Consider the following 27,964-nt stretch of genomic DNA (forward strand, 5'->3'; position numbering starts at 1 on the left):
GTATTGTTTTCTCTGGAAAGAAGAAAAGAAATTCGCAGCAAGACCCGCGGGTCCCGTGAGTCTGAAGCGCTTCCGTTGGCTGCCGTGGAGATCGAAAACGGACCGCGCGATTTAACCGGCCCCCAAACTCTTTTTCTCTCTCACCGGCAACGGCTCTTCTCCCTTCTCTTTTTCCCCATCTCCTTTCATCGCAATTGCCTCTCCCCACGTCCTTATCTTCGTCTGATCTATCGGTTTTCTTAGTCGACCACCAGATACCATGTTCGCTGCCCGCCAATCCTTTGGCTTCCTCCAGAAGCGGGCCTTCTCGGCCTCTGCCAGCCAGGTATGTTCGGCTCGGTGTTGTCGCGCCTTTGTTTGGTACCTCGGACGAACCTACCGATTCAATTGCTGACAACTTTCACGATTCCTAGGCCTCCAAGGTTACTGTCCTCGGTGCTGGTGGTGGTATCGGACAGCCCTTGTCCCTGCTCCTCAAGCTTAACCCCCGTGTCTCCGAGCTTGCGCTCTACGATATCCGCGGCGGTCCCGGTACGGATGCTCACATTTTCTGAATACCATTGTCCGCAACACTTTGGAATGGTCTGACGGCAGAGCTTTTAGGTGTCGCCGCCGACATTAGCCACATCAACACTAACAGCTCCGTCTCTGGCTTCGAACCTTCCGAGTCTGGCCTCCGCGATGCTCTTAAGGGTTCCGAGGTCGTCCTCATCCCTGCCGGTGTTCCCCGCAAGCCCGGCATGACCCGTGACGGTATGGATGGAATCTTTAACTGCCAGCATAGCAACATGGAGAGAAACTGATCATATATCTGATAGACCTCTTCAACACCAACGCCTCCATCGTCCGCGACCTTGCCAAGGCTGCTGCTGAGGCTTCCCCTGAGGCCAACATCCTCGTTATCTCCAACCCTGTATGCGCCCCGAAGTTCTGTCGTCCAAAATCGTTCTCGTGACTGATCTGATTAGGTCAACTCCACCGTCCCCATTGTCTCCGAGGTCTTCAAATCCAAGGGCGTCTATAACCCCAAGCGTCTCTTCGGTGTTACCACCCTTGATGTTGTCCGTGCCTCCCGCTTCATCTCCCAGGTTCAGGGCACCGACCCTGCCCAGGAGGCAGTTCCCGTCGTCGGTGGACACTCCGGTGTGACCATTGTCCCTCTGCTCTCTCAATCCAACCACCCCGGCATCCAGGGCACCACCCGCGACGAGCTTGTCAACCGCATCCAGTTCGGTGGTGATGAGGTCGTCAAGGCCAAGGACGGTGCTGGTTCTGCTACCCTCTCCATGGCTATGGCTGGTGCTCGCTTCGCTGAGTCCCTCCTCCGCGCCGCTCAGGGCGAGAAGGGCGTCGTTGAGCCCACCTTCGTGGATAGCCCCCTCTACCAGGACCGTGGCATCACCTTCTTTGCCTCCAAGGTCGAGCTTGGCCCCAACGGTGTTGAGAAGATCCACCCCGTGGGTGAGGTCAACGAGTACGAGCAGAAGCTCCTTGACGCCTGTCTCGTCGACTTGGAGAAGAACATCAAGAAGGGTATCGATTTCGTCAAGGCCAACCCTTAAATGCATTCCAAAACTTTGAAAGTTCTGCAGCGGCGTTCCTCCCTGTATAACAGTCCTGCCGACCCATTCACCCCACACCACTTCTATCCCGTCGACTAGTCCTACATTGGAGGAACGCAGCTGCCGGTGCGGTACTCGCTTCATGGGGATCGGTGGCGGGGAGATTTGGCATGTATTTCCTACCAAAATATAAATCAAGATCTTTATCATGACTTTTATGATACATTCCGCATTCCACAAAGTAGACTGCATACATTCTGAATTCATGTATGTTTGTTGTCGATAGTATGGATGGATTGAGGGAGATGGTGGGTGGCAATTCTACGGCTTGTTTCGTACTTTGTGTATCTGATTGGCAACCTGAGGACCTCCTCACGTCCAAGCACCGAGTTGGATCTCCATATGGCAAGAATAGAATTATTTCTCAATTATGTTAGCTAGGTCACGAAGAGTATAGTCATCATTCATTCATTCGTGAATTCCGAAACCCTCGTTAGGCGTAACATCGCAAGGGATTTGATATAACCAAAATTGGGTAGACAGCTAGGTTGATAGAGAAGAACAAAAATCCCGTATGAAAGCACCGATTTTGGAAATCAAAAAAAAGGGCTCGGGGAGAAAGACCAACTGACTGACTTAAGTGTAACTTCTCATAGCGTCGATGTAACCAGTCCCTCCGCGCAGATCATGATCGAAGGTCTCAGCGACATCAAGAACACGCTTTATATGCTCCATTGACAATGGGGTTTCTTCGTTGACGGCGAGAGCTTGCGCTGTGCGGACTGAATTCTTGATCTTACGACCGGGTTAGTGTACATTCAGCAACCCTGGTTGAGGATGGGAAACTCACCTGTCGCCCGTTGAGGTTGTGGCGTGATAGCAAATCAAAGTCCTTGTCAGTGAACTTGGCCGTCTGTACGCCCTCCATGGCCTGAACCCTTTCAAGGAACATCTTCCATACGCTGCGCTTAGCCTTTGTCGTGAGCTCACCGTAGCGCAGTGCAACGTGGATTCGGGACTGGAAGGCGTCGTCAAACGTTTCCACCCGGTTAGTCGTCAGGAATAGAATCCCCTGGAAGTACTCAAGTAGCCGAAGGAATATGCTGACGAGCGCGTTGCGGTGAATGTCTTGGATCGTTCGCTTCTCCAAGAAAATATCTGCCTCATCTAGAAGCAGCACGGCTCCCCAAGAATGGGCGATGTCCAAGATTTTGTTCAGCTCCGCCTCTAGTGTCCGCGAGTCTGTGCCCAGTTCGCCAGCGCTCACCATGTATAAGGGGCGCTTCAGCAACTCTGCAATTCCCTCAGCCGTGAGTGTCTTGCCGGTGCCGGGTGGGCCATGGAGCACAGCTACGAGGCCCTTGCCCTTCCCTTGAATCACATCGTCAATGTTTTGGGCAGCGCAGAAGGTATGAGACTCCACAAGAGCCTTCACAATGGACTTTTGGTTGCCTGGGAGGACAAGTGAGTCGAACGCTTCCTCGTTCCATTCGATATCGCTGATACCGGATATGGTGAATTCCAGCCACAGTTTCTCACTGAACGCAAATCCCAGGACAACGGGGCTTGCAATCAGCAACTCCTCCTCCGTAAAATCTCTCCCAGAAGCATCTTCGACCTCGTCCATGGTCTCCTTCTGGATTTCATTCCCATTTTCGTCGACTTCGACCGCGACAACCTGTGGTCGACCTTCCTTGTCGCGAACGACCTTGTACTTGATCTTTGGCGAGTCCGAGTCGCGGCGTTGGGTGTGCGGCTGATCTGATTCTGATCCCGAGGCACAACAACATCCAGCGTCGCTTCCATCATCCGAGTCGTCGAGAAAGTCAGGGTCTTTGGGACGGACCGTGCTTATGGGATAGTTGGGATTGATACGGCGGTGGATAGCAGGATCGACCATGACTCGCCCGTTGATATTGACCTTGATGACGGAGCGCTTCTTCTTGTAGAATCCCATGCCCTTATGGAAACGGTAATTCATACCCCTCAGAGCGACAAATTTCTTCCCACGTTCAATCAGTTTCGCTTTGACCTCATCGGCTTCGCGGTGGTACTTGAGCGGATAACACCCTAAGCTGGTGATCTTGCGAGCTCCCTTGAACGCCTCCACCTCCGCTGCCATGGTTCCCATGCCAAAGGTTCTGCCATCGTATTCAAGATACCGGCCTTCGATGCTGTACCACTGACCTTTCATGAATGATGATTCCTTGGTAGCGTATTCGATCTTGAACGCGCGTGGCTCATCTTGATTTCCGTACGTGGGAGCGTATGCGATAGTGTTCGGCTTAAATAACGCCCACAGGAGGTCGAAAGTGATTGTGTTCGCCTCCAACAATGGATACAGTGTCTTTTTTATCTCAGCATAGTCTGTGTCGAGGTATTTGATGAGGATCTTTAGATGGTTGGCTTTGAGACCAGCTATCTTCCTCGCTTTCTTCTTCTTCTCAGTCTTGGCCTGATGCTTGAGCTCCTTCATATATTGGCGAGTTTCCTCCAGGTATAGAAAGAGCATGTTGGGATCCACCACGGCCGTCTCTTGTACTAGACTGACACCCTTGACACCATCCATGACCTTGGCCAGCGCATCACGAATGTGCTTGCTCTTGAGATCCACAACTGTCTCCAAGTATTTGTTATCCCAGTCAAACTTGCGGCGAACGGTGAAAAGATACTGGTCCCACTCATTCACAGAAGGGTCGTCGATGGTCTCTGTGAGTTTGAAGTTGTGGATTGTATTATCCCATACTACGCAGAATCAGATCTGGAGGTCAGTGCTAAGTTCCCATTTGCAAGGAGGGAAGCCAGTGGAGGATACGCACGTTGATCGACTCTTTTGAAGGCAATTTTCGAACCGGCTTTCTTCTTGAACTTTCTCTGCAAACCTTTCTGACTGTCCGCTAACGGGTCGCCCAATGTCCGCCTCGCGCGCCTTTTGCCGCGCCTACCATCGGCTTGTGTCTCTTTCGACTTCAGCTTCTCCTTTGCCAAGGCGAGCGACATTTCCACTATGTCCGCGTCGCGGTCGTCAAACTGTTGATCCTCCGAAGAATCTCCCCTGGGGTCAAGGATTCTGGCCTTCTTTAGCTTGAGCCGGTTGATGAGCTTCCGAAGCTGCTTCTCATTGAAAGAACCATCCTGCTCCGCCTCCTCAATATCGGAGCCGGTAACTGACTCACTGTCGTAGTGCGAGTTGGTCTTCTTCTTTCTATTGCGTCTTGATTTCTTCTTCGCATTGGCCCTTGTCCGCGTCCGCCGGGAATGCCGGTCAATTTCCAACTCGGATGACTCTGAAGGGGAGTCTTCATCTTCTGAGGCGGAGTCGCTTGAACTAATACTATCGGAGGAAGAGCTTACGTCGGAGGAGCTATCATCGCTAGGAGTGGCTGTCGACGCACTCTTGCCTGCCTTGCGGGACTTTTTCTTCGACTCGCGATTCCGGTCGTGCTCCTTAGTGGGATGCTTCTTACAGGCGGATTTCTTGGTAGCAGTCTCTGAAACGGAGGCCCCGGGCTTTGGTTCAGTTTTGATAGCATTATTTTCGACAGCTGAGTCGGCATGGGGATTGGTGTCGGCCGTGGTGGCGGTGGTTGTTGTACTGGGAGTATCGGCCATCGCTTCGGAGCGCTGTGGCACCGGAGATGGGACCCGCTGTGGAGCTTCAGGGAGCGGAGCTGAAGTTGGGCTCTGGATGGGGTTGGCGCTTGGATCTCTCTGCGCCTCGGGCTCGGAGACGGGAGACTGCTGGAAACTGAGTGAGTTGGAAGACGAAGGATCAGGGTCGGCAGGCATGATAGATTTTTATAGGCCTGAGCTGGAACAATTCTGCCGTGCAGGGTGAAGAAACTTGAAAGGCTGCTAGAGTTGAATGAGTGAGTGGGTAGCGGGAAAGGGATGAGCAGCTCCCATCAATGAGAAAGGAGAAAGACGACCAAGAGGCGGAGAAAGAAAAGGACAGAGAGATGCTCTCTGGACATGACGCACGTCAAATAAAGGCCACGATCATCGAGTGCTTGGTCTGCCTTGCGTCGACCGCTATGTGGATTGGTTGAAAAGAGCGAAGCAGGAGTTCTAGCGGTGAGTTAGTCTGGATCTTCTGCTGGAAGCTTGGGGAAGAACCTTAAATGGGAATAGGATCTCGCACGGACTGAAGTCCAAGTGATGTGAAGGACGAAAGGAAGGAAAGAGAAGAGGCAGTAGATAGAAGATGCAGGCCGCCGAGTCGCGAGGCTGACGCGCAGGGCAGCTGACCAGCCTTATATAGAACCGAACAGAAAGCGACGACAAGAGAAGACCCCAGGAGTCCAGCTGGCAGTCGATGCCTGGTGCTGCGCTGGAGCTGATGCCTGGCGGGAGAAGAACAATACCAATCATGCTGACGAGAGATTGAGGAAGCTGGAGGGGAATGTGACCTCCGACCTGATGACTCTCAACATTTCCCTCTCTGCTGTCGTGTCTGGCCACCATCGCCTTATTATGGATGCGTGTTGGCCCTTCTTCACCTCTTCCCATCCAGACAATGCTCCCGAGCCTGGAACGGGCGTATTTCGATTGATACTATCAGCTCTCAGCTCCGCTCTCCCGAACACACGGAGCAGGGATCTCAAGTGGCATTCGGGTAGAATTGCAGCCTTCCAATCCCAGTCAAAAACTATACGAGCTAAATACCTTGCCAGTTCTTCAAGCTACCTTTGGGCATCTTTCGCCTGGCTTCCGACCGATCAGCCGTCCATCCAGCTGGCATTCTCTCCGAGCAAGCGCCCCAGCCGATGTCCAAACAACCTGCTCCGGACAATCTTCCTCTTTCAGCGAACTCTCGGTCGATTCCTCACTGCACATGCCCGGCGAATTTCCTTTTACTTCCGCTTTGAGAGAGCAAGTCGATGCCGATCCAGTAATCAACCGTTCTTCCTGTGCCATCGTCGATGCCAGATGCCCGATTCTTCTCACCAGCGCTTCTCTCGCCAAACTGAATCGCTAGCGCCCAAGTCTCCCGCTCCCCCCTCAATGGGTGCCTGGGAAGACAACCTGGAACCCCCAGGAGGAACAAGAACAAGGAAGAAGGACCGCTGGACGAGACCATCCCAGATTTTGGGCTCCGGGAACACGAATCGCTGATCGTGAGGTTCAGTCGGAAATGCAGCTGAAGTCCGATGGGGCGGGCTGACGAATGACATTGTTTATGTGTGACTTGTTGCATGCAAAGTCGCCAGTGCTCTCGTTTAGCGCAGAGTCCTTTTTTCCCATTGTCTTCCGGTCCTGTTCTTTTCTGAGTGAAACTCGAAATTGGCGATGATATGACCAGCAGGATTCCCGTCCCCAGGTCCTCGAAAATATCTTCCTACGACGCTCGTGAATATCTCAACTTGAGCAGCCAGCGCTAGCCTGGGACTTGATAAATAGAGGCAACGAATCGTGGACGACGGCGACTCGGGCCTGACTGACCACCCAAAGCTGCACACCAGAGTCAGTTGTCAACCTCATTTGTTTAGCATTGGATACCAGGGTATCCGCGCTTTTCATGGGTCGCGGAGTGGCGGAAAGGCAAAGGAATCGCGTCGCTTCACTTTCTTTCTTTTTTCTTCCGTCAAGAATGGAATGGCCACTGTGCAGGGATCAAGCGGCTCGCTGGATCAAAACTCGCAAGCATCATCGATTGCCCTGTCAGACTGGCGCTCCAATCACTGTTCACCCGTGGCGGGCGGAAGTATAGAGAGAACTGCAGCTCAACATCACGAACACCAAGCTCTATGAAATTGAATTCTTAGGCAGATTAGAAGCTCTGAATGCACTCGGGCTTTGACAATTCCAACTGAGAAGGAAGTAGCTCCTCGACTCAGGAACAAACACTATATATGGGACGGCCGTCTTAACTCCCTCAATCGTCACTCCAAAACGAGCAAAGACATGGACACCAGCACTAGACAATGACTGTGCAAAAAAGCTCATAGCCAACTTTCGTCACCCTTATTCCCTCCCCTCTCCTTGCTCTTGTGAATAACACCACACCCTCAACCTCCCACACCACCGGGCTCATCATTCCCCTTCAGACTCTATTCTACTTTTCCTCCTCCTGCTTGAGCTCACAATCTCGACTATCTAGCACCCATTTCCTCGCCCTTCCAATTTTTCACTCTCCTCGGTTTCCCTCACCTCACTTACGCCTTCGAGTATCCACAGAGCTCCTTGGTATCAGCAACCCTCACTCAAAACCAACATGACCCCAGATACCTCCAGACCCTCCTCCCCAACCAACGGCTTTGTCGCCCTCAACTCCCCCGCGGGTAAAAAGCTGGACGCCGTCAACGCAGTCGTGAAGCAGGAGCAGGACGTGCAGAACGAGGATGCACCCGCCTCGATTGTAAAGACCGAACTCGAAGAAGAGGTAACAACACAACCAGCCAACCCCCCTCAAACCAAACACACTCAGCCATCGGATAGGATCTAACAAACATCAACAGGTCAAGCCAACCATCAGCGCAGACGAATCTGCAGATGGCACCACATCTGCAGCCCCAACCCCAACCCCGCGCAAGCGTGGCCGTAAGCCCAACAACACAAACGGGGACAGCACCGTAACTCCCACCAAAAGGCCCAGGAAGGATGCCGGTGTCACCACCAGCACCAGCATGGGCTCTGGCGCCGGCACGGCCGGAGGAGCTAACACAGGTGGTACACCGACTCGCGCAACCCTCCCATCTATTCCGACCTCCCTCGAGGCAGCTGGTACAGAAGACAAAATGATCCTCAACCTGCGCGACAACGAGGGCCGGAGCTGGGCCGAGGTCACGAAAACCTTCGTCTCCATTACCGGGATCAAAGTTGGCGGGTCGACCCTGCGCATGAGGTATAACACTATGAAGGCGAATTTCGTGACTCTCACCGAGGAAGATGTATGTTTTCCCCTCTCTATCTTTTTCCCCTTTTCGTTTTCCCGATTCGGATCCTGAACTGGAACTGTTTCTGTTCGCGTTTGTATCCGATTCGTCCCGCCTCGAGTAAGCAATTCATATCGAGAACGTTTACACTGACGAATGGACCCTAGGCGGCGCGCCTCATCCGCCTGAAGAAAGACATCGAGGACAAGTTCGAAGCTGAGAAGTGGGCCCGTCTCTCCGAGGCGATTTCCCAGGACGGCGGAGAGAAGTATCCCGCTGCCGCGCTGCAGAAGAAGTTCAAGGAGTTGAGCAAGGCGGGTGGTTCTGCTTCTGCTGCTTCTAACACCTCTACTATTCCTGCGGGTATTGTAGAGGGAGAGGATGGACAGAACGGCGAGCATGAAGAGTGAAGCTGTGGCGAGATGTGATTCGGATTGAATCCGTGGTCTTTCACACTCTACCCTATGAAGTTTCGTTCCAAGGCGTTCTGGGTTTCTTTGGCGGTTTGGCCTTGCCTGCTAAGAGGGAAGCAAGCACGCTTAGTATTCACTTCTTTTTATGAACGGAGTTTGCGATTAGGTTGGGTTGGTTGATCTATGGATTGGGAGTTACCAGGCTGGATAGGCGCAGGGCCAAGACTTGGTGGGCGATGTTTACAAAGAAAGAGGCCAATCTAATGCTTTCAACCCGATAATATTGAGCTTGAGATACATGGTCGCTCCATGCCATAACTCTTCATACAAATAACACCACCAATGAAAATCCTGAGACCATGACCAAAACTAGCCTCCCAACCCAACCAAAAAAAAAGGGTCAAAGAAACGAGACGCCCATATCCATATGATACGGAAACCGCCTTGTACCAGACAAGTACCAAGCAAACTCCTGCGGAGAAACGGAAGCAAAGGGATCATAAAACACTCAGTTCCTGACGATGTAAACCCAATCTTCCATTCGAGGCACCAGTACCCTCCATCGGCTCATCACTCTCCGTCTGTGCAACAATCGGTGGGCGGATCTTTGTTCCCACAAATCCGCGCCTATCACGTCCTGTCCGACCTCGTCCAAGCCAGTTATGCTTGAGATCTTTGCTCAGAGTTTCAATTTTATCCTGGGCCTCGTGATTGGTCTGAACACTCGCAAGGACGCTGACGCATTGGAGCATACGGCCGACGGTTTCAGTGATAATTTGCGAGTTATCCGTGGTATTTGCTCGGTTGATAATGGCCGGCCGTTGTGATGGGGAGGAGAATGACTGGAAGATGAGCTGGTCAGGGTTTGATGAGGTATTGGAGGCTGCGCGGCTGCGACTATAGCCCAGGGAGTCGGAGGAGTAGCTGCCAGCAGTGTTGAGGAGAGTGGAGGATTGGGAGCCGTAGCTACCGAATCCACCGTCGAGGGATGCGGCCGTTGCGGGACGACCGCTGTTACTGCTGCTTTTCGTTGTTACGCTTAGGGCAGAGGTGCCGAGCTTGATGCTGTCGAGACTGAGGCGAGAGAATGTAGCCTTGAGGCTGTCATAACGATTGATGATAACCATGTCGCGGAATGCGATGAGAACAAGGTTGCGGACTTCGAGCTCACAGCCCGGGTATTCTCCTTCTAGGGCGATGCTCCAGAAATCTTTAGCCTCGCGCGAGTTCATCACTGATCCGCATCCTTTGAATTCGAGGTCCAGCGGCAGAAAAACAGCTTGGATGAAGGGGAGAATTGTCCCAAATACCAAAATCCAGATTTGCACAAGATGCGGAACCAACTTCTCGTCAGGAACGCTGTTCAGTGTATGGTTCAGAGTCGCAAATCCTGCCTCAAGCAGCTCCCGAAGGTCATCAACAATAGATGTCGGCATACGCCTCTGTACGCAGCGCTGTATGTGAATGAGAACTAGCTTATTGAGATCCTCGATGGCAATTCGCACATCCTCCCCATCGAAAATCACCAATAGCTTTGCCTTCAAAAAGTCCCATGCATCTTCGGGACTCATATTGTGGAGACCGAAGCCCTGTAATGTCTCCCGCAGAGCAGCTTCAGCCAGAATACCCCCGGTGCTTCCAAGTGACGAGGGTCCAGCAAACCCGCCAGACGCTGCTCCTGCCATTGTTGAGTTTGCTAGCCATTCAGGCGGCTCAGTCTCCGCAATTGCTTTCTCTTCCCTCTTCTTGTCGCGAAGCGCTCGTCCTCCATGCAAAAGATCCAAGCCGCCCACTGACTTACTGAAGGTTGTTGTCGCAGCGCTCGGAGAAGCAGGAGTAAAAGAATATAGTGACTGCGGAGCATTCGGATCCGAAGGTCTGGAGTTACTCGAGGCAGAAGAGAGCGGCAGGTTGAAATGGTCGTCTCGATCCTTCAAGTCCTTCAACTTCAGTTTCTGGCGTGATAGGAAATGGTGTCGATGCGCCTTGTCCTTCTCTTTATCCTTTTCCTTCTCTTTCTCGGCAACCGTAGGTTTATCAGCCGGCACAACAGTACTGGCTGACGCATTCGATAAACTGTACATAGATGAGGTATCCGCTAAGTTGGTAGTGGATGCGCTGACAATCCGCGTCAGGCCGCTGATCTTGTTCGGTGACGGGAGCGGTTTATCCTTCACGTCCTTATCTCTACTAATTCCGATATGCTTGGGTTTCGAGAAGAGTTTCTTTTTCGACTTCTCGCCTTTGTGCTTGTGCTCCAGCGCCTGGTCCACACCCAGCGGTGGTATCCTGGGAAACACATGATTTGCCGCCGTGGTTGCCGTCGTCTGGCCTGCGCCTTGTCCCGCATTATGGAAATTCTGGCCGGACGAAGAGCCTGGTCTCGGTGGTAGTTGGGAGAGAGCCGGAGGCGGGGGAGGGGGGGACGCTGATCCATCGTCCGAGCCGTGTCCGTGTATTGGCCGCTTGGAGGATTGGGCCGTAGATTGTTGCTGGCTGAGCATAGCAGCCTGAGCCGCGATTCTCGACGCTGATAACGTGGCTTCGGATGATGAGGCGGTGGGAAGGGAAGGCTCGAAGAAACCCTGCGAGTGGTGACGGGAACGCTTGTGCAGGTCCGGCGGGAGGGCTCTTCCCGACGGCCTTCTGCCTGAGGGATCATGATGCGGCATGAAGGAAGCTTGGGAACGCCTGGGGGGTATCACGAGGCCGCTTGTCCCGTTGTTAAGGGCTGGTGGCGTGCGGACGGCTGCTCGAGGGGAGGAGGTTCTGAGGTTATCGGCGGTCGTTTGGAATGCGGAGACGGCCGTCGCATTTGAGATCACCGAAGAGGCATCACTTCCAGAGGAGCCTGGGCGGTCCAATTCGTCATCCAAGGAGTGACGAGGAGGAACAGGGGATCGAGAGGCGGTTCGCTCGGGCGAAAGCGTAACGGGCGAGCGTAACATCTGGGCGGCGGGCTGGCGAGCTTGGAGCGAGGCTGTGTATGTAATCGAGGGGGGTCGAAAGGAGAGGAGAAGAGGACTTGTTTACGCCACACGTATCGCCATGGCTATGTGATTGAACGTGTTCAGCACATCAGAGGGTGTAGAAATCCAGCAGCCCGGGCCAGTCGAAGACGAGACGATCATGATGACCCTTGTTGACGATCGGTTCGCTCCGAAGCAGCCCTCGCAAGTTGCAACCACCAGTCTCCAGCCAGCCCGCCTTCCCCTGTTAGTCCGCCCCGCCGACACACAATCATCTCTCCCTCCTTCAAAGTCTTTCTTCACATTGCAGAAAAATACCATTGCAAACTATTCGACCTGATACGAATGACGGAAATGGCGCCTTCCACGGACCCCAGTCAACTTAATCGCCTCAGCGCCGCCTATTCCTCCCCCCAGTTGAACCGCACCTTCGAGCACACTATCACCTCCGCCCCACCGAATCCCTCGCAAGAAGAAGTGAGAGTCAAAGTAGCCTATCTCTCGGAGCTTAGAAAACTCGTGCCCGTGATGCAGAGCGATATCAATGTGTTCCTGACTGAGCGGATGGAAGAGGACAAGAAGGCCGCCGAAGCCCACGGCCGTCAGTTATCAGAGAAAGAAGTCAAAGAGGAAGAAAATTACGGAGAGGAAATCGTCGAGGAGGGCGATGCGTGACCAAATGGAACTCGACATCGTGACTACGCACAGTTCTGGACGCTGTCCGTACGCCTACAGGAACAAGGGGTTTGGGGGCGCTACGTTACATCGCTGGCAGATCGCGAAATGAGTATTGAATCCTTGGATAATCGCACTATCCCTGGGTATCAAGAATGAAAAAATCCGCCATCTCACTCCAAGGCCTATCCGAATTGGATAAGCAACCAAACGCAAGGAACGCTTTCAAATGAATCAATGGCACAAACCACGAGGCTCGAATCTATTTCCCGAGACACGATACAATCACGGGGGAATGCGGCTCGCACAGCCTAAATGTACAACAGTATTACTGCGAATCGTTAGGAGGCCCACCGATTCTTGATTTTAGGAACGCAATACTTACTCAGGAAACACATTTATCACACTTCCGCCGATCCTCTTATGGCAAATGCTACACACCCGCTCCTCCGTGACGGTGACGTGTCTCGATCTTGAAGACTTACCGTCCGTTCCCTCGCCGACCAGCAGTTGCGCACGAGTCTTGATTTCTTGAACCTTCAGAAGGCTGGCAGCAATTCTGCTCTCGTTCAAAATGGTGTTAGCCGCGCGCATACGGCCTTTGAAATAGAACTCAAGTTCCTTGACCGGGAGAGATTCAGGGATCAACTCGAGTGCAGAATTGGCAGGTAGGCGGGATCCGTGTTTGGCGAGGATATCAAGGGCGGGGCCGTATCGTGGTGTGTACCCATGTGGCGGAGTTAGGTAAAGGGATAGAAGCGTTAAGTATATGGAAGGCCCTTCGTCCGACGGCGCAAGTGAGAAATATTCAGCCGCTGGCCCCCTCGGAGTTGGCGTATCTTCTGTCTTGTGGAGTTGATTGCAGTATCTGTTGATGTTAGTTTCTCAATCATTGATAAAGCCCCCAGTCCAACCTACTCTTCCGCTTTGTCATAATCCTCGAGTTTGAAAACATAGATCTCCAAGGCTTGCCTGTGCTGACCCATCTTGCTAAAGAGGATCGCGCGAGCTTCGAAGAACTCGGAATCTATCATAATATAAGCATATGATTCGACGCAAGGTAGCCGTGGACTCACCGTCACGATCCAGACGCCCCAATATCTTAGACGGCGAATACTGATCGCTCGAGCTTAGCATCGTTATAAACTTCTCTCGCCACTCTAGATATTCCTCTTCACTCGAGAAATCGCTCTCGCCGCTTTCTCGTTTCTGTAAGCGGTCTAAGTAGAGGCTGACAAGCTTCTGGTGCAAATCTGGCGTCAAGTCGTTCAGCTCTCCAATGACATGTTCAAGATATCGGACCGCAAGCTTGACATCAAGTCCCTGCAAGAACTCGAGCACTTTCTCCCGGGGTAATGTCTCCGCATTCTCAGTATCTGCAAGGAATATTTCCATGCCGAAGTCCGGATCCTCGCGGATGGGCCACTCAGCGAACTCTAGGATAAGATCAATTTGATCAGGAGATAGATGTTGAAGATACGCGACGATCCGCTTGGGGCCATGAAGTTCTGCCACCGTTTCCTCTTCCGGTTCAGCCTGCCCGAACTTCCGGAGAAGCTCAAGAGCTTGGCGGTGCATCTTCTTCCCGTACAGGAAGTCAATGAGATCGTTATGCCGGCCCGTTTCTTCAAGCTTCTCCATCACTACTTGGGGGTCGCAGAAATTGGCAATCCGGAAGAGAGGTCCTGCTAGAGAAGGTGTGGCATACATGTAGACTCTGAACAACGTTGTATCAACAAGCTTTGCTTTCTCTCGCAGCTTTTCACCGAAATCGTCTTCGCTGTCAGCTGTCACACCAAGGAGTTTCATCACGGAATCGGTGTATTCATCGCTTGCCACATTCGTTGGGAGTTCGGCAACCTTGAGGGAGCCATCGGGGTTCAAGAATCGCTGAAATCGCCTTCTTACGTCGGCGAGATACGCCTGCAGCTCACGAACGGCCAGCTTGAGGTCTTTCCCAGTAAGAGGTTTATCAGGGCGTTGCTCTTCTGCGGGCTTCCCGCGAATGCTGCCGGTGTCACTACCGCTGCCTTCATCTCGTGATCGAAGAAAAGACATCATAGAAGGAGTATGAGACAGCGCTTTGACGGGAGGTGCCTCCTCTGAATGGTTGCTGTCAGCTTGCGTTTGGCTATCCTGGATTTTGGGCTGACTGTCGGTCGTGCTGCCGTCTGTTTCGTCTTGTTCTTCGTTAATAGACGTGAGATCGCCCGCAATAATCCGGGGATATAGTCGAATAACAGTTTCAGGAGGAGCGGAAACTTCCGTAAACAACTCCATCGACTCGAGGTACTTTCGGAGGGTAAATAGACCCTGCGCCTTATCAAGTTTGATCTCGCGAATTCGACCTTCTTTGTCTTTCAATAGCGCATCTTCAAGCATATCAGCGAGGCTAATAGCCTCGTCAAGATACCCTTTCTCCACAAGCGAGTCAATCTGGCTGTCGTAGCCCAGAGCTTCCATCCTCCAGATAGTCCGGTCACTTGCGACTAGAAAACCTTTTCCGGCGTGTGCTAAGCTTATGGTAGGCTGACCAATGTGCATGGTATTTGCGGACGGCAGCGAAATAGACTGAAGCAAGGCTAACGTTTCCGGATTCCGAACTTCCAACATCCCCTTTGAAGAATCATGAAGCGCCAGCAGGAAAGGATATGAGTATCCAATATCCGAAGGCGCACTACTCCACGGAATCTGCCGGCGGCCTAGAGAGTTTCCGTCGGTGTCGATAAACTGCGTGTTGATATCCTTGGCCAGCAAGACCTGCCCTTCGCTAAGCCGCGACGCAAGCGGCTTCGGTGCAGCACCACCGATCCCAATATAGCTCATACTGACGACACCAGCACCAGCCAGGCGGCCGGTTTCTTGCCCTGCGAGACCCCCAATGCTCCCTGGCCCGACCAAATCAGTGACCGTTTTTGTTTCAATGTCCACCAGGACGAAATTCGAGCCCAGCCCCGCTACCAGTCTTGTCGCGGAAACCCAAGTCAGCGTTTTTATACCGCTGACAATCGTGAGCTCAGCGGTATCATCCTCCAACTCCATATCCCGCCACGACCACAACAGTATCTTCCTCTTAACCGCCACCGCAAGGCGTGACACAATTGACGGAACACCCGTCTCGGGGTCATTGACGATATTCGAAGTCACGGCAAAAGTGGTAGCTCCCTTGGTCCGCGTAAGTTGCTCTTGCAGTTCGTAGGATTGCAAGTCGTGAACAGAGACGTATCCACCCGATAAGGAGACAAGGAGCTTCGCCTCCTTAATCAGAGCGAGCTGCTCAATTTTGTACCTCGAGAATTTCTCCATCTCACGGAGTAGATCCGTCTGCTTTGCTTTCGTATTGGCCACGGGACTGCTATCCCCGTTCTGCGTGGCCTGTCTGCCCCCGTCCCCCTCGTCATGGCCATTATTCTCCGGGGTTTCGTGCACATCGTGTTCGATTTCGTTGACCCGGTATATCCGTAGGCTTCCGTTGTTCAATCCGACGAGGACTTTGTCGCCGTAGGCAAGGACCGACTCGATCCGCGATTTGTCTCGTGGTTTGAGCTCGACGAGAGGGCGGGCTGTAAATGCGGAGAGCATGGCTGGGCAGCGAACTTTCGTGGTGGTCGCCGCGCCCGTGGACCTTCAGGAAGAGAAGCTCGAGTCATGTCCAGCGCGTAAACGCCAGAGATCAGAGAGTGCAGCGTGCGAAGCAGCTTCTCATGCCGGCAGTATTGTCCAGGTGTTGAGCTCCGCCGGTCGGTCGCCAAGCCAATGAGGATGATCGCGGCTGTTCTCCCGCCTCATGTGACAGACAGGCCTGACAGGCCATCAACAACAATGGGATGTATGGTACAACAACTCAATGGAACCTGTCGAAGAGTTGAACTTTATGCGAACGCAATTACTGATTCTAGACTTGCTTGCAACTTCAGAGGGTTCTATTTACATGGTCTTACTGCGCGCTCAAAACAAGGACTATTTGGACCAGCTGGGAGACTCGGTGCTCTGAACGGGGCGGCAACATTGAGATGCTGTTGTTGACAAATGAGGGAAGGCCTTTTTCTTCATGTAAAAAAAAAATATTCTAATAATACCGCCAGCGCGAATGGAAGGATAAACGAAGCGGAGAAATGGGGTATGGCTCGAACCAGAGCCATGCTTCACATTGACATCGAATGGCAAAAGGGATGCGTACCCAGCGCAATGCAGAGAGAGAGAGAGAGAGAGAGCTAAGCCAAGTACCTATCTGTTGCAGAAGCTGGAGAAGGCACAACCTTCAACAGAGGGCATGATAAGAAGATCGAGCACCACCCAAGGAGACCCAAATCCAAGACTCTAGGTGTTGAGGCAAAGCTATCAAGCTTTCAACTCAGTGGGATAATCTTGGTGTTTTGCGGACGTTCCCTTGGCACGCCATGTCGATACAGCGGGAATATCGGCCTTGAAACGCTGTTCTTCGGTTCCATATGCGCGAGGGGTGAGCTTGATCAGAGTGTGCAGAGGGACCTCCATCCACGGGCTTTTCTCCTGGGGAACGTTCATAAAGTATGCGTATATGCAGCGCAGGACGGCTTGGTGGGTGACGATTATGACGTTTTCACTGCGTTCCAGCTCCATAATAATGGGCTCAAGACGGATCACGACATCACGGTAGGACTCTCCCCCGCGATAGCGGTAGTTGTATTTGTCCTCATCCCGAGCAGCGAAATCTTCCGGGTATTGCTCCGCAATTTCCTCGTATGTGAGCCCATCACAAACTCCAGAATCAAGTTCGTCAAGAGCTTTCCACTCCAATTTCTCATATCGCGTCTCAGCGGCGAGATGGCGAGCAGTTTGGATAGTTCGCTTGAGAGTCGACGTCCAAATCACGATTTTGGTGTTCGGTGGAACGCCGGACTTCTTGAGCAGGCCAGGGAGGGCCTTAGCATACGCCTCCCCCCGTTCAGAGATGCTAGAATCCCCTCCAATTTTCCCAGTCAGATTGTACTGAGACTCGCCGTGCTAAATCGTGTGAGCCCCGTCCACAGGGTATATCATTTGGAGAACTTACGCGGGAAAGCCATATTGAGCGTGGTTTGATATGAAGGTTCTGGATGTAGTAAACCAAGCGACTGGATAAGTAATCTTTGATCTGGTTGATTATCACGGTAGAACCAACGTTGATGAGTTTTACATATGTATATTCCTTCTCGTCATCGTCGATGCCTTCATATACCTTCTCGTAATTGCGAATTCGATTGCGAAAGTCCATAGCAGCAACTTCAGGGTCCTGCCCCTTGTAATCTGGCGATGTGGTCTTGACTTCTAGGATGTTATTCATGATCAATTCTTCGTCATCGCATACCGACTCGACAAATAACGTTTCGATGTTAGCATCACGACAGGTGTCGTGGATCCAGCGACGTCTCTTTTTAGTAGAGTTTGTTGCGTCAAGAATTGCGACAACACCCTGGCCGGATTCGAACCATCTGAGCATATCGGCCATTGCCGCCTCTGCAGCAGCGCGCCTCAACTTCTCTCCTTCTGAGTTGTGAGGATCGAAGAAATTGGCATCAGGCTGAGGGGTTGAACTCCTGCGGTACGTCCCCACATTGAATATCTTAGCCGGGATACCAACCCAAGCAAGATACCGCATTGCTGTATTCATCAGCTTCATACCTTCGAGTGATACATGATTACGGTCCGAATAGCATACCTTTCCCAGCTATAAGACTCTTGCCTCTGGCTGGCAGACCAACCATGACTACGCATATCTTCGAATCGTCTGACTATAACAAGGTTAGCCTCTCGAACAGGATTAATGGGGCATTTATAGATCCGTGCCAAGCGTCAAGGGGAGAGGAAGAGAGAGAGCCGAATATAAGGCCAATATCTAATCTAAACTTGGTGCAAGAGAGGCAGGAATGCCAAATATAGGCAGAGGATGCAAGGTAGGGGGAGACAATTCCAACCATGTAATGGGTAGTCTTACACTCGCAAAGAAGGTCTTATTGCCGCTTCCCCTCCCAGCGGATGACATGCTGGGCGATCAGTTGGAGCTTTGGCCCCAACTCCTCAAGATTTTGAACGGGCTTCCCGAGCCAACTGGCAAATAGGGAACTGGGAGCAGGTGGTGGTTCTTCAGGGCACTTCGTAAATCAATTCTTTTGATCTCTCCGGTTCAGTGGACTTCTCCGCAACGGTTTTTGAGATTTCCGATGTCTCAACGAAGATCCAGAAAAATATCACACAATCAGTAGCAGCAGATCTGGTTGGATGCCACGTCCGTTTATCCTAACAGACTAAACGTTGACGCGGTGAGCAAGCATGAGTCGGAGTCAACCAGCGCAGACGTCATACCGCGGGGCAGGAGCTAGGTGTTGGAGTTGAAAAGAAAAGGCGGAAAGCAACACAGTAAGGGGGGTTAAATAAGGACTTGAGGCGTCAGTCGCGGCTTCAAATCTTCACAAATTCCAGACAGGAGTAGCGAATCTTAGTCGTTGGTCAACTCAAGTCTGGGAAGCAACGCCTGACCGGTGCCGGCACGTGACCGCTATCCATTGTCAATTTTCGTGCTCGGGTAAAGTCGCGCCGAACTCGCCCTCACCTCCAGAGCCCTTTTGTCCACTTTCAGATAATAATAAGAGTCAGATGATGACGCATAGTCCATACCCTGATGGATTCAGCCTCGAAAATATGGCCAGGTCTGGCCCACCTGATCTCAGCCCCGAGTGGCCCTTCCTCGGTTGGAGCAGAGAGGCCGGATCAGGGCCGAGGCAGCCAAACCCGCATCTCTGGGTCGTAAATGCCTCTATCCTTGGTTGGATCCCGGAGTCACAAGTCTATGTCTTGCCAAATTGTAGCGAAAGTGGCGGACAGCCTGAACCAAACATTCTCAATCCAGTGTAGGTAGGGGGTCGGCACAAGAGCTGCAGAGATCTCATGGAGAGACGACGGCAGATGAAGCTTGATCCTTGCCATTCCGACCTGAAAAGGCTTTGGAATGTCACCAATAAGTAAGTGAAGCTCCCATTGACCTCCAGGCCACGAGCCACCCATCTTGTGACCACACGATATGGGGGCACGCTTTCCTGCGCCATACGACATCTCGATCTGCAAACCCCCACCATGATAGCTGTCGATCATCATGACGACCGTATTGAAGAACGCGCGGATATTCTCGCCTTCCACAGCCACTGAAAGTGGTGATGGCTTCGCCAGCTGGATGGTGATAAAGAACGACCAAATCGTGCATATTGGCTCTCTGGACGAGATCATCCCCCCTGAAGATGCCACCACTATCGACCTCCACAACCGAATCGTGATTCCCGGCTTCATCGACGCCCACGTCCATATCCTTCAATATGGCCTGTCTCTACGCAAGGTCGACCTCATCCGTTGCACCTCGCTCGAACAGATCCAACAAACCATAAAGACCTATGCTGAAACTCATCCGTCTGTCCCTCGCATTCTATGTCGGGGGTGGATTCAATCCACGGTCGACGGAACACCGCTGGCCAGTATGCTCGATGGTATCGATACACGTCCCATCTATATTGAAGCTGCAGACCTCCACTCTACGTGGTGTAATCTCGCTGCTCTCGACGAGATGGAGGCTCATACGACTCCAGATCCTCCAGGAGGCACCATCCACCGCGACGAAAATGGGCGAGCATCGGGTCTACTGAGTGAAGGGGCCGTTATGAGCTTCATTTGGCCGTTTCTTGACCGTGTCACGTCGAAAGAGGACAAACTGGACGCCCTCCGTACCGCTATCAAATCATACTCTGCCGCGGGATACACGGGGGTCGTTGATATGGCCATGTCCGAAGACGCATGGGAAATCCTAAATCTCTACCGCCACGATAACAAGATCCCTTTCCACATGGCCGCCCACTGGCTCGTCCCATTCTCCAGCAACCACGACATAAACTTCAGCCATGTCGATCGAGCCATCGAACTCCGCCGCCAATTCAACGAACCCGACTTCTGCATCGCAGGAATCAAACTCATGTGCGATGGTGTCGTGGACGGCTGCACCGCCGCCCTCCATCAGCCCTACGTCGGCAAAAAAGATCCCATCGACCCCATCTGGCCATCAGAAATGATGTCCCAAGTCATCCACCGCGCCGACGCCGCAGGCCTCCAAATCGCCATCCACGCCATCGGTGACCTTGCTGTTCACCAGTCTATAAACCTTCTTTCAGCCCTCAACACACAAGACCAGAATCAAATCCAGTCCTCGCAACCGATCCGCCGGCACAGAATTGAACATTTAGAACTCACCTCGCCAGACGACGCAAAACGCCTCGGCCGACTCGGCATCACGGCCTCCGTCCAACCGGTCCATTCCGACCCGGCACACTTCAAAGTCTGGCCCGACCTAATCGGCAAAGCCCGCTGCAAGCGCGCATTCGCATATAAAGAGTTCCTCGACGGTGGCGCCACGGTTGCGTTTGGAACAGACGCGCCGACAGCAGCTCACTTCCCGTTCCCGAATCTCTACAATGCAACGACCCGACGGTCCGCCGTCGAACCAGACAGTCAAGTAACGCTTAACCCGGAATTTGGCCTCGAGTTGGTTCAGGCTATCTCAGCGGCGACGGAGGGTGCAGCATATTCGAGGTTTGCGGAGGATTGGACCGGGGCGTTGAAAAAGGGTCTGAGTGCGGATTTCGTGGTTGTTGAGATGGACTGGACACCGGAGAGGTTGCTTGAAGCGAGGGTTTTACAAACATGGTATCGCGGGAAGAAGGTTTTTGATTTTGTCATGGATAACGAGGATGGTGATGGATACTAATTTAGCTAACTGTGGTAACTTGTGGATCCGCTACTAGCGAACAGAACTGAGAAGCCATATCTAGAAGTCTGGAGAACATCATGCCCCAACTTCCCTCTCCTAGACCTTCATGTCAATCCACCAACTCCAGAAACAGGACGAGATACCCAATCACGCACATCCAATTTCTCGCCGCAATATCCCCGAAAAATCAAGGTAGAAGTCGTTCTATGCAATGCCAACCGTCGAATATCGTGCCATATTATTCATATGATATGCCGTTTTACATTTTCAAACCCACCCATCACACAAATCCATCCCAAACATAAGCCGTAATCGATGAATCGCTGAAGTTATGCCTCGACAACCCCCTCCCTCGAATTATTACCCCTCAAAGCCGAAGAAGCCCACCTCCCACCAGTCCTCTTCTCTTTATCCTGGCCATCCAGTAAGCCTTCTTTCTCCCTTGAGCCGGAATTCGATGTCTCCCCTCTCGCCCTCTGGACCCGGATCGCAGCGCCCCATGGCCCTTCGGCGCCGTTCAGTGCGGCCATTGCGGACTGCGCTTCCTCCGCTGAGGTAAAGTCTACGAATAGGTAGTAGTGATCACCTGGTTCAAAGCGCTTCGCGGGGTGTGGGGTGAAGAGCTTCGTGATATTTGTGCTGTTCGAGGGAGGAAGAGTATTAGACCGACGACGGAACATATCAAGAGATAAAAGGGGGAGAAAGAGGAAAGATTATTTGACGTACAGAGTGTAATCCTTGAAAAAAGCCGTGATGTTACGATTGATAGACTCCTGATCTGCGAGTCGTGGCAAACCACCAACGTATAACCGTTTGCTAGGATCCGCGTTCCCGTTACTGCTAGTATTCGTGTTGGAGTAAGATTTTGAAGGCGTAGCAGGCGCAGGCGCATCCCCGTCCCTCCTCCACCGGTCCACGTTAAACGGCGATGTCCGACTCCCACGAGGAGACCCTGAGCCCAAGTTCTCGCTTGCGCTCCCTGTCCCCGTGGAACTCCGCTGCCGAGTCCGCTCGCTTGCGCTCTTCACAACTCCCGGCTTTATCTTCACAGGGCGGCCCAGCAAATCGGAGCCATCGAGCTCATTCATCGCACGCTCGGCCAGCTCTTTGGTTTCGAGGTCGACGAAGCAATATGACGGGTTGCGGCCAGAGAAAGGGTCGATGGCGATATCAATGCGTGAACTATCTCTAGCCTGTTAGCTTCGACTTCGTCTCCGTAACGCAATTCAATGCGCAGCGTGGCCTGCTTTAGGTGATACGGGGCAGCCATACGTCTCAAACCCCGCGGCATTGAAGAGCCCCTGCACATCCTCCATCTTCGCCGTATACGGCATATTCCCAACATACAGCCTCCTCCCCTCCGAAATAGCCTGAGGGATAACATTGCCGTTGGATCGACCACCAAGCGATCCTCGCGAGATATGTGCGGAGTCATTCGCTCTCGACCCCGCGGAACTTGGACCCTCCTCCTCTCGCTTCATGCGCCAATTCGGCGAATTAAACGCGCGACCTGTCGTTCTAACGCTATTCGGGTACTGTTTTTGGGGGGCTAACCATGTAGTGTTAGTACGAGTATCACAAGCACATGTTTCCGTTCCTCCCCTTCCAAGATTCAAGGTTCAAGCAAGGCTTGAGCGCCATGATTCGATTGGAGTGGATTGGTACAGCGGGTTCCGGGGATCAGCCAAAAGGGAAGGAAGGCAGGTACGGATGCATTGTGATTTCCTACACACTTTGGAGCTGAGGTCCGGTATTCACAGGAGCGTCGGCCATTTTGGCAGATATGGAGCGCAGTTTAGGGATAGAGATCGGCGGTCACCGTAGGTAGGATGGCTGACGAGCTATATCCAGAAGAAAGGAAGATTTAGCATCCACGTCCCATGAATAATCAACAGAACTTCGTGCCCCATTTTTCTCAATCAATCTCATGCGGGGAGAAGCAATTATCAGACAATTTCTCACTTACCAAATATGAACGCCAATGGCACGATTCCAACGGAATTCTTCCTTTGAAAGTAGGCGGGGAACAAGATCTCGTGCCACAGGCCAATCTCGAAGAAAAAGAATCACCGTTCGACGACCACTGACGCCTCTGTTGAGGGAAAAATTCTCGAATTACTTCCACCGAGCAAAACAAGCAAACGCGGCAAATGGAACAAACTCCCGGCAGAACCAAATCCCCCGATTGGAGTGGTAAGCGAGTTGTGATGATCGCGAACCGGAGTTGGCCCAGTCTGACCGTTGGATTGGGACAGCGTGTTGATCTTTTTCAAACGTTCCTTCAAGGTTCTTTGTCCATCTTTCTGTCAATGCTTGCGACTTTCCTCCGCTTGTCGAGGTCGAACTGCGCGATTGATGGAATTTTGGCTATGACGATGACTTGTTTGAGACGCCCACTTACTAGATATAAAGAAATGGTACGAAATTTCCCCCCTTCCCTCCCAGCCTCAATGATGAAGCAAGATTTCACACAGACCTGTTCTGAGTTTGCTATGCGGATCAACAATCGTTCCAACTGCTGTCTGAAGTAGCTATATTTACTGTCCTCGTGCACGTCTACGCCTATATGCCTGATGCTAATCCGAGCCCAAATAGGACTGAGAACGCGTCCCGAAATATACACAATGGGAGATAGACAGATTGCATGATATATTTACTTCATATATAGCACTCATAATGACATGTTGATACATCCGGGTATATAACGTTCCTCATATATACGTAAGGGCACACATCTTCCCCTCAAACCGTGTTGAACCCGACGTCCGCAAGGTTAGCGGACGAGTCATCCCGCTCATACAGGATCTCCGGTTGCACGGGCTGCCGAAGCACATATCTCTTGAAGAAATATGGAATCTGACGCAGGCCGTATTTTGCATGGAAACGCGTTGAGACCGAAAACACCTGGTCCAATTCTTCGAGTGTCTTGCCCTTTGTCTCGGGCATGAACATTAGGATCAGCCACCAGCCAAATATACACCAGCCGGCGTACCAGCTGAACGCTCCCTGGGGTTTAAACGCTGTGCGGAGGGATGGCCAGGTGATGGCTAGGACAAAGTTGAATAGCCAGGTTGTTGCCGTCGCGAGGGCCATGCCGTATGAACGTACGTAGAGTGGATAAGCCTCGGCGGAGTAGGTGAATGGCACGGGACCTTCCCCGACGGAGTAGAATACCCCGAATAAGTACGTCCCTAGAGCGGTGCATCCGAGACGCGCATTGTTCCCGGTCGCCTCTGGGATCCAGAAGCTAAAGCCCGTGAAGAACATGGAAAGCGCCATGAGCGGGAACGTGCTCAGGAGTAAGTTTCGACGGCCAAAGGTATCTATGGTATATACCGCGGGGATGGCAAAGAGCCAATTAATTAGTCCCCATCCGAGTGATGCTGTAAGGGCTTTCCTCTGAAACGAGGTCGTCAACTTGGCGTGCTCGCTCGCGGACTGGAGGAATATTTCCGACGAGTAGTAGGCGAGTACATTCACACCACAGAACTACATGGATTAGTTTCCCACACACAAGAAGAAGAGCACCCGCTTACCTGCTGCATGAACATGACGATCTCTGAAGCGATCATGGCACGGCGATTACGAGGTACATTGATCAACTCCAGGAGCTTGTTCTGTCCTAGTTTCATTGCATTCTCGGCCTCCAGAAGCGTGTACATATAGTACATATCACGAGCCGCCTGGACTTTGTTGAAGCGCAAGCTGCACATCGACTGGTATGCCCGGTCATAGAGCTTTCGTGACATGTACCAACGGGGCGACTCCGGACAAGTAAAGACAAAGCAACAGACGATAACCGCTGGAAACATGGCGGATCCCAGCATAAGGCGCCAATTCAAGCCAGTAATGCCGGACGAATCGGGGACTTGGAAGAAAGCCAGGTCGGCCGCATACCCTACTTGACTTAGCAACTCCCTTCAGCTCGTTTGAGCAGCACTCTTACCAAACATGATGCCAAAAGCTGTCCACATCTGCCATTGCATGACAAGAGCACCACGAATCGCGGGGGGAGCAGTCTCGGCGGCATAGACAGGTACAGTTGCCGATTTGGGACCAATTCCGAATCCAAGCGCAAATCTAGCGATGAAGAGGTGCCACCAGGTATTTACAAAGCCCTGCCAGAGGCATGTTATAGCCGAAAAGATGCAGGTGATGAATATCGTCCCGCGTCTGCCAAACCACGAGTTGAACGGAACTGTCAACCAACAACCAATAAGGGCACAGCACAGATACGGTGCCGAGTTCACCAGTCCTGATATCCAGTTGTGTCTCGAGATCAACTCGTTCTCGATCCCGAACTGATGTTTGTAGAAAATCTGGGCACCATTGACGACCGTTTCATCTAGTCACAAGTCTCTTTAGCAGTCTGTCATTGCAGTATCCAAGACAACAAGACCTACCCATTCCTTGCACAGCAGCTGACAGGGAGCACAAACCAATCACCAGATACATCGTCCATGGCTGCGACCACCGGTGCTCAAACTCGTGTCTCAGAACCTCGAGCTCTTGAGCCGTCAGACCAGGAACGCTCTCGAACTTCTCCGGCGCCTGAGCCAGCATTGCGCCAATCGCAAAGGCACGGATATCGTCTTCATCGCCTATCTGGTTTGTGATTGCAAAGTTGATCCCCTGACGGCGCAACTCTTCGTGAGAGTAGCCAGCAAGAGGATTCGCAAGTTTCGCATTCAGATTCCGTCGAGCACGCTCTGCGGCTGTCCCAAATACGCGCTGAGGCACAAACTCATTTTTCCTGTCCGTCGCATGCTCAAAGTTCTCCGTTCGAGGCTCAGTAGCGAGGCCCCCAAAGGGCGAGTGAGGATCTTTCGCTTGCATATGGGCTGTGAAGCACCGATCGCAGTGTCGAGCGTCGCTGGAAGAATGTGAGCCACAAGGCTGAGCGGCGGGCTATATCAGTCAAGCAAAAGAGGCCTCCACAAGAGGGCGACTCGCATTGGCAAACCGCAAACGGGCGCGAATACCGGGGGTCGAAAGATGCAAGTCCGAGTGCATCAAAGGCGACCAGAGACAAATGGCAACAACCCCACTCTCCTCGGGGCACGAACAGGCTTTGCGAGCAGTGGACAAAGGAGGTCAGCCACGAAATCACGCCGGCACTCGGCAACTCCTCTCAAAAGAGAGGGAAAGAGGACCAGTTTCTTTATGGAGTTCCCGCGGCTCGACGAAGACAAAGAAACAACACCGCGCGGGGCGCTAATTCAGGAAAATTTGGGGTGCGGGACAAAGAGGGGAATAATGAAGAAGAGGTGAAAACTCCGGCATCCAGAGGAAAGACATTCTTGCAAGATGATGCTGGGGCACAGCAGGAATTATTACGTGTGGGCTGTTGGTCGCCCGAACGAGCGGATGGGCACGAGGGAAATGACCAGCCTCGACGACGAGGAAAGCAGGTGATTCGCTCACGGACTGCTTGTTCCTCGCAGCCCTGTCGTCACCGGATGGCACCAAGCTGTGATTGGGGAGGAGCAGGCCGAAAGGCAGTGTTGACCGACGCAAAGTGCAGTGGAGGAGGCAGTGAGACTCGTGTTTGCCCAATGACGAGCGGGGTGGGCGAAGAGGCGGTTGTGGACAAGGTCAGGGCGTGGCTGTGGATTCAGACTCGACGATCAGAAATCTCCGGGTTGGAGAAGAGTCTGTCCGCTCATCACGACTGTTTCTGGAGAGCTGGATGATGTTTTGAGGATGGGGGCGAAAGCGAAGAGCATCAGTCCTCCGGCGTGGAAGCCTGCAAAGTCTTTGGACTGAAGCTGACCCCGAACGCTGATGTCCAGAGTATGGATTGTGCAGCATCGGGACATATTGTCATTCTTTTGTTTTCCTGGTGCCCTGTCTTCTCGATGAAAGCACATTGAATAAGACTCCGAATATTCCCGCCCCCCGACGTGCCTGGTCTTTGACAATGGCTTTCCCTCGCTTGAAACGAAATCCTGCGTCGATTTCCCCCACAGCAAGAGCTCAGGACGCAACACGCGAGTTCAGAGCCCCTAAGGCACTCGGTAACGTGGTGGATTTCCCCAGATCTCCACTGCTGCTGCCGCTTATCGCTCTCAGTCTGCGGGGAAACGCTGCGATATCATCGCCGGGCGGATGGAGGCGGACCGCGCACATCGGATGGCGTTCCGAGCACCACAACCTCTCTTTCTGCTCGATTGAGAAGTCGACGGCATCCGATATGACCTCAGTCGCTGCAGTCACTCCCAATGCGCTTCGTAGAGACGCTCCGTCGGATAGGTTGTAGCCTGCACACCAATATATAAACCTTGTGTATCCCCCCCAGCACCCGCACCCCATACCCGCTCTTCATCAGTAAACCACCATCCTCGCCCCCTTCATCCATTAAAGAAAAAAGAAAATGCTCGGCAAAATTGCCCTCGAAGAGGCCTTCGCCCTCCCTCGCTTCGAAGAGAAAACCCGCTGGTGGGCGAGCCTCTTCGCAACAGACCCAGACACCCACACCAAGGAAATCACAGACATCAACAGGATCCGCATCGACTTCGCAGATAAGTATGGAGTCGGCTACCAGATTCTATCATACACTGCGCCAGGCGTGCAAGATATCTGGGACCCCCTCGAGGCGCAGGCCCTCGCTGTTGAGATCAACGATTACATCGCGGAGCAGATCAAGGATAAGCCGGATCGATATGGAGCCTTTGCGTACGTCCACTCTCCAAGGACGAAAAAA

At 52.6% G+C, this 27,964-nt stretch overlaps 10 protein-coding genes across 10 annotated transcripts in view; 5 read left to right on the forward strand and 5 right to left on the reverse strand.

Moving 5' to 3' along the window:
* The first annotated feature begins 142 nt into the window (after positions 1-142).
* BJX67DRAFT_353317 (malate dehydrogenase) lies at positions 143-1,965 on the forward strand. The gene is made up of 5 exons (XM_071029113.1): positions 143-325; positions 414-531; positions 604-753; positions 819-913; positions 969-1,965. Exons 1-5 carry the CDS (start codon positions 260-262, stop codon positions 1,560-1,562), a joined length of 1,023 nt encoding a protein of 340 aa, XP_070886155.1. The 5' UTR covers positions 143-259; the 3' UTR covers positions 1,563-1,965.
* Positions 1,930-4,219, reverse strand: BJX67DRAFT_106706 (ATP-binding protein). Its single transcript, XM_071024252.1, has 2 exons — positions 2,413-4,219; positions 1,930-2,357 (listed from the first exon to the last, which is right to left on the reverse strand). Exons 1-2 carry the CDS (start codon positions 4,129-4,131, stop codon positions 2,199-2,201), a joined length of 1,878 nt encoding a protein of 625 aa, XP_070886156.1. The 5' UTR covers positions 4,132-4,219; the 3' UTR covers positions 1,930-2,198.
* On the reverse strand, positions 4,220-5,666 carry BJX67DRAFT_106432 (uncharacterized protein). Its single transcript, XM_071024251.1, has one exon. The coding sequence runs from the start codon at positions 5,349-5,351 to the stop codon at positions 4,308-4,310; it is 1,044 nt and encodes a 347-aa protein (XP_070886157.1). The 5' UTR covers positions 5,352-5,666; the 3' UTR covers positions 4,220-4,307.
* On the forward strand, positions 5,667-6,799 carry BJX67DRAFT_106953 (uncharacterized protein). The gene has a single exon (XM_071024254.1). The coding sequence runs from the start codon at positions 5,982-5,984 to the stop codon at positions 6,675-6,677; it is 696 nt and encodes a 231-aa protein (XP_070886158.1). The 5' UTR covers positions 5,667-5,981; the 3' UTR covers positions 6,678-6,799.
* Positions 6,800-7,367: 568 nt separating this feature from the next.
* On the forward strand, positions 7,368-9,093 carry BJX67DRAFT_106955 (uncharacterized protein). Its single transcript, XM_071024255.1, has 4 exons — positions 7,368-7,552; positions 7,663-7,944; positions 8,021-8,452; positions 8,605-9,093. Exons 2-4 carry the CDS (start codon positions 7,777-7,779, stop codon positions 8,845-8,847), a joined length of 843 nt encoding a protein of 280 aa, XP_070886159.1. The 5' UTR covers positions 7,368-7,552; positions 7,663-7,776; the 3' UTR covers positions 8,848-9,093.
* A 254-nt stretch (positions 9,094-9,347) lies between these two features.
* Positions 9,348-18,498, reverse strand: BJX67DRAFT_372091 (putative vacuolar morphogenesis protein AvaB; the record flags this gene model as incomplete). The annotated part of the gene is made up of 9 exons (XM_071031199.1): positions 9,348-11,818; positions 12,803-12,825; positions 12,880-13,362; positions 13,413-13,521; positions 13,571-16,010; positions 16,875-17,480; positions 17,530-18,116; positions 18,175-18,247; positions 18,451-18,498. The coding sequence occupies 9 exons, from the start codon at positions 18,496-18,498 to the stop codon at positions 9,348-9,350; spliced, it is 6,840 nt and encodes a 2,279-aa protein (XP_070886160.1).
* Positions 18,499-19,486: 988 nt separating this feature from the next.
* On the forward strand, positions 19,487-21,616 carry BJX67DRAFT_107113 (amidohydrolase). Its single transcript, XM_071024259.1, has one exon. The coding sequence runs from the start codon at positions 19,606-19,608 to the stop codon at positions 21,256-21,258; it is 1,653 nt and encodes a 550-aa protein (XP_070886161.1). The 5' UTR covers positions 19,487-19,605; the 3' UTR covers positions 21,259-21,616.
* Positions 21,411-23,285, reverse strand: BJX67DRAFT_107077 (uncharacterized protein). Its single transcript, XM_071024258.1, has 5 exons — positions 23,228-23,285; positions 22,995-23,102; positions 22,534-22,810; positions 21,988-22,443; positions 21,411-21,900 (listed from the first exon to the last, which is right to left on the reverse strand). Exons 2-5 carry the CDS (start codon positions 23,032-23,034, stop codon positions 21,591-21,593), a joined length of 1,083 nt encoding a protein of 360 aa, XP_070886162.1. The 5' UTR covers positions 23,035-23,102; positions 23,228-23,285; the 3' UTR covers positions 21,411-21,590.
* Positions 23,286-23,897: 612 nt separating this feature from the next.
* On the reverse strand, positions 23,898-26,408 carry BJX67DRAFT_107023 (uncharacterized protein). Its single transcript, XM_071024256.1, has 4 exons — positions 25,665-26,408; positions 25,208-25,606; positions 24,798-25,159; positions 23,898-24,750 (listed from the first exon to the last, which is right to left on the reverse strand). The coding sequence occupies exons 1-4, from the start codon at positions 26,095-26,097 to the stop codon at positions 24,004-24,006; spliced, it is 1,941 nt and encodes a 646-aa protein (XP_070886163.1). The 5' UTR covers positions 26,098-26,408; the 3' UTR covers positions 23,898-24,003.
* Positions 26,409-27,576: 1,168 nt separating this feature from the next.
* BJX67DRAFT_107147 (amidohydrolase family protein) overlaps positions 27,577-27,964 on the forward strand; it is a 1,305-nt gene continuing 917 nt past the window's right edge. Inside the window, exon 1 of the mRNA XM_071024260.1 lies at positions 27,577-27,936. Coding sequence (XP_070886164.1) covers positions 27,635-27,936 — 302 coding nt within the window. The 5' untranslated portion in view covers positions 27,577-27,634. The remainder of the gene's footprint in view (positions 27,937-27,964) is intronic.

Source organism: Aspergillus lucknowensis, assembly GCF_044049455.1.
Source record: "Aspergillus lucknowensis strain CBS 449.75 chromosome Unknown BJX67scaffold_20, whole genome shotgun sequence".
Classification (NCBI taxonomy): Eukaryota; Fungi; Ascomycota; class Eurotiomycetes; order Eurotiales; family Aspergillaceae; genus Aspergillus; species Aspergillus lucknowensis.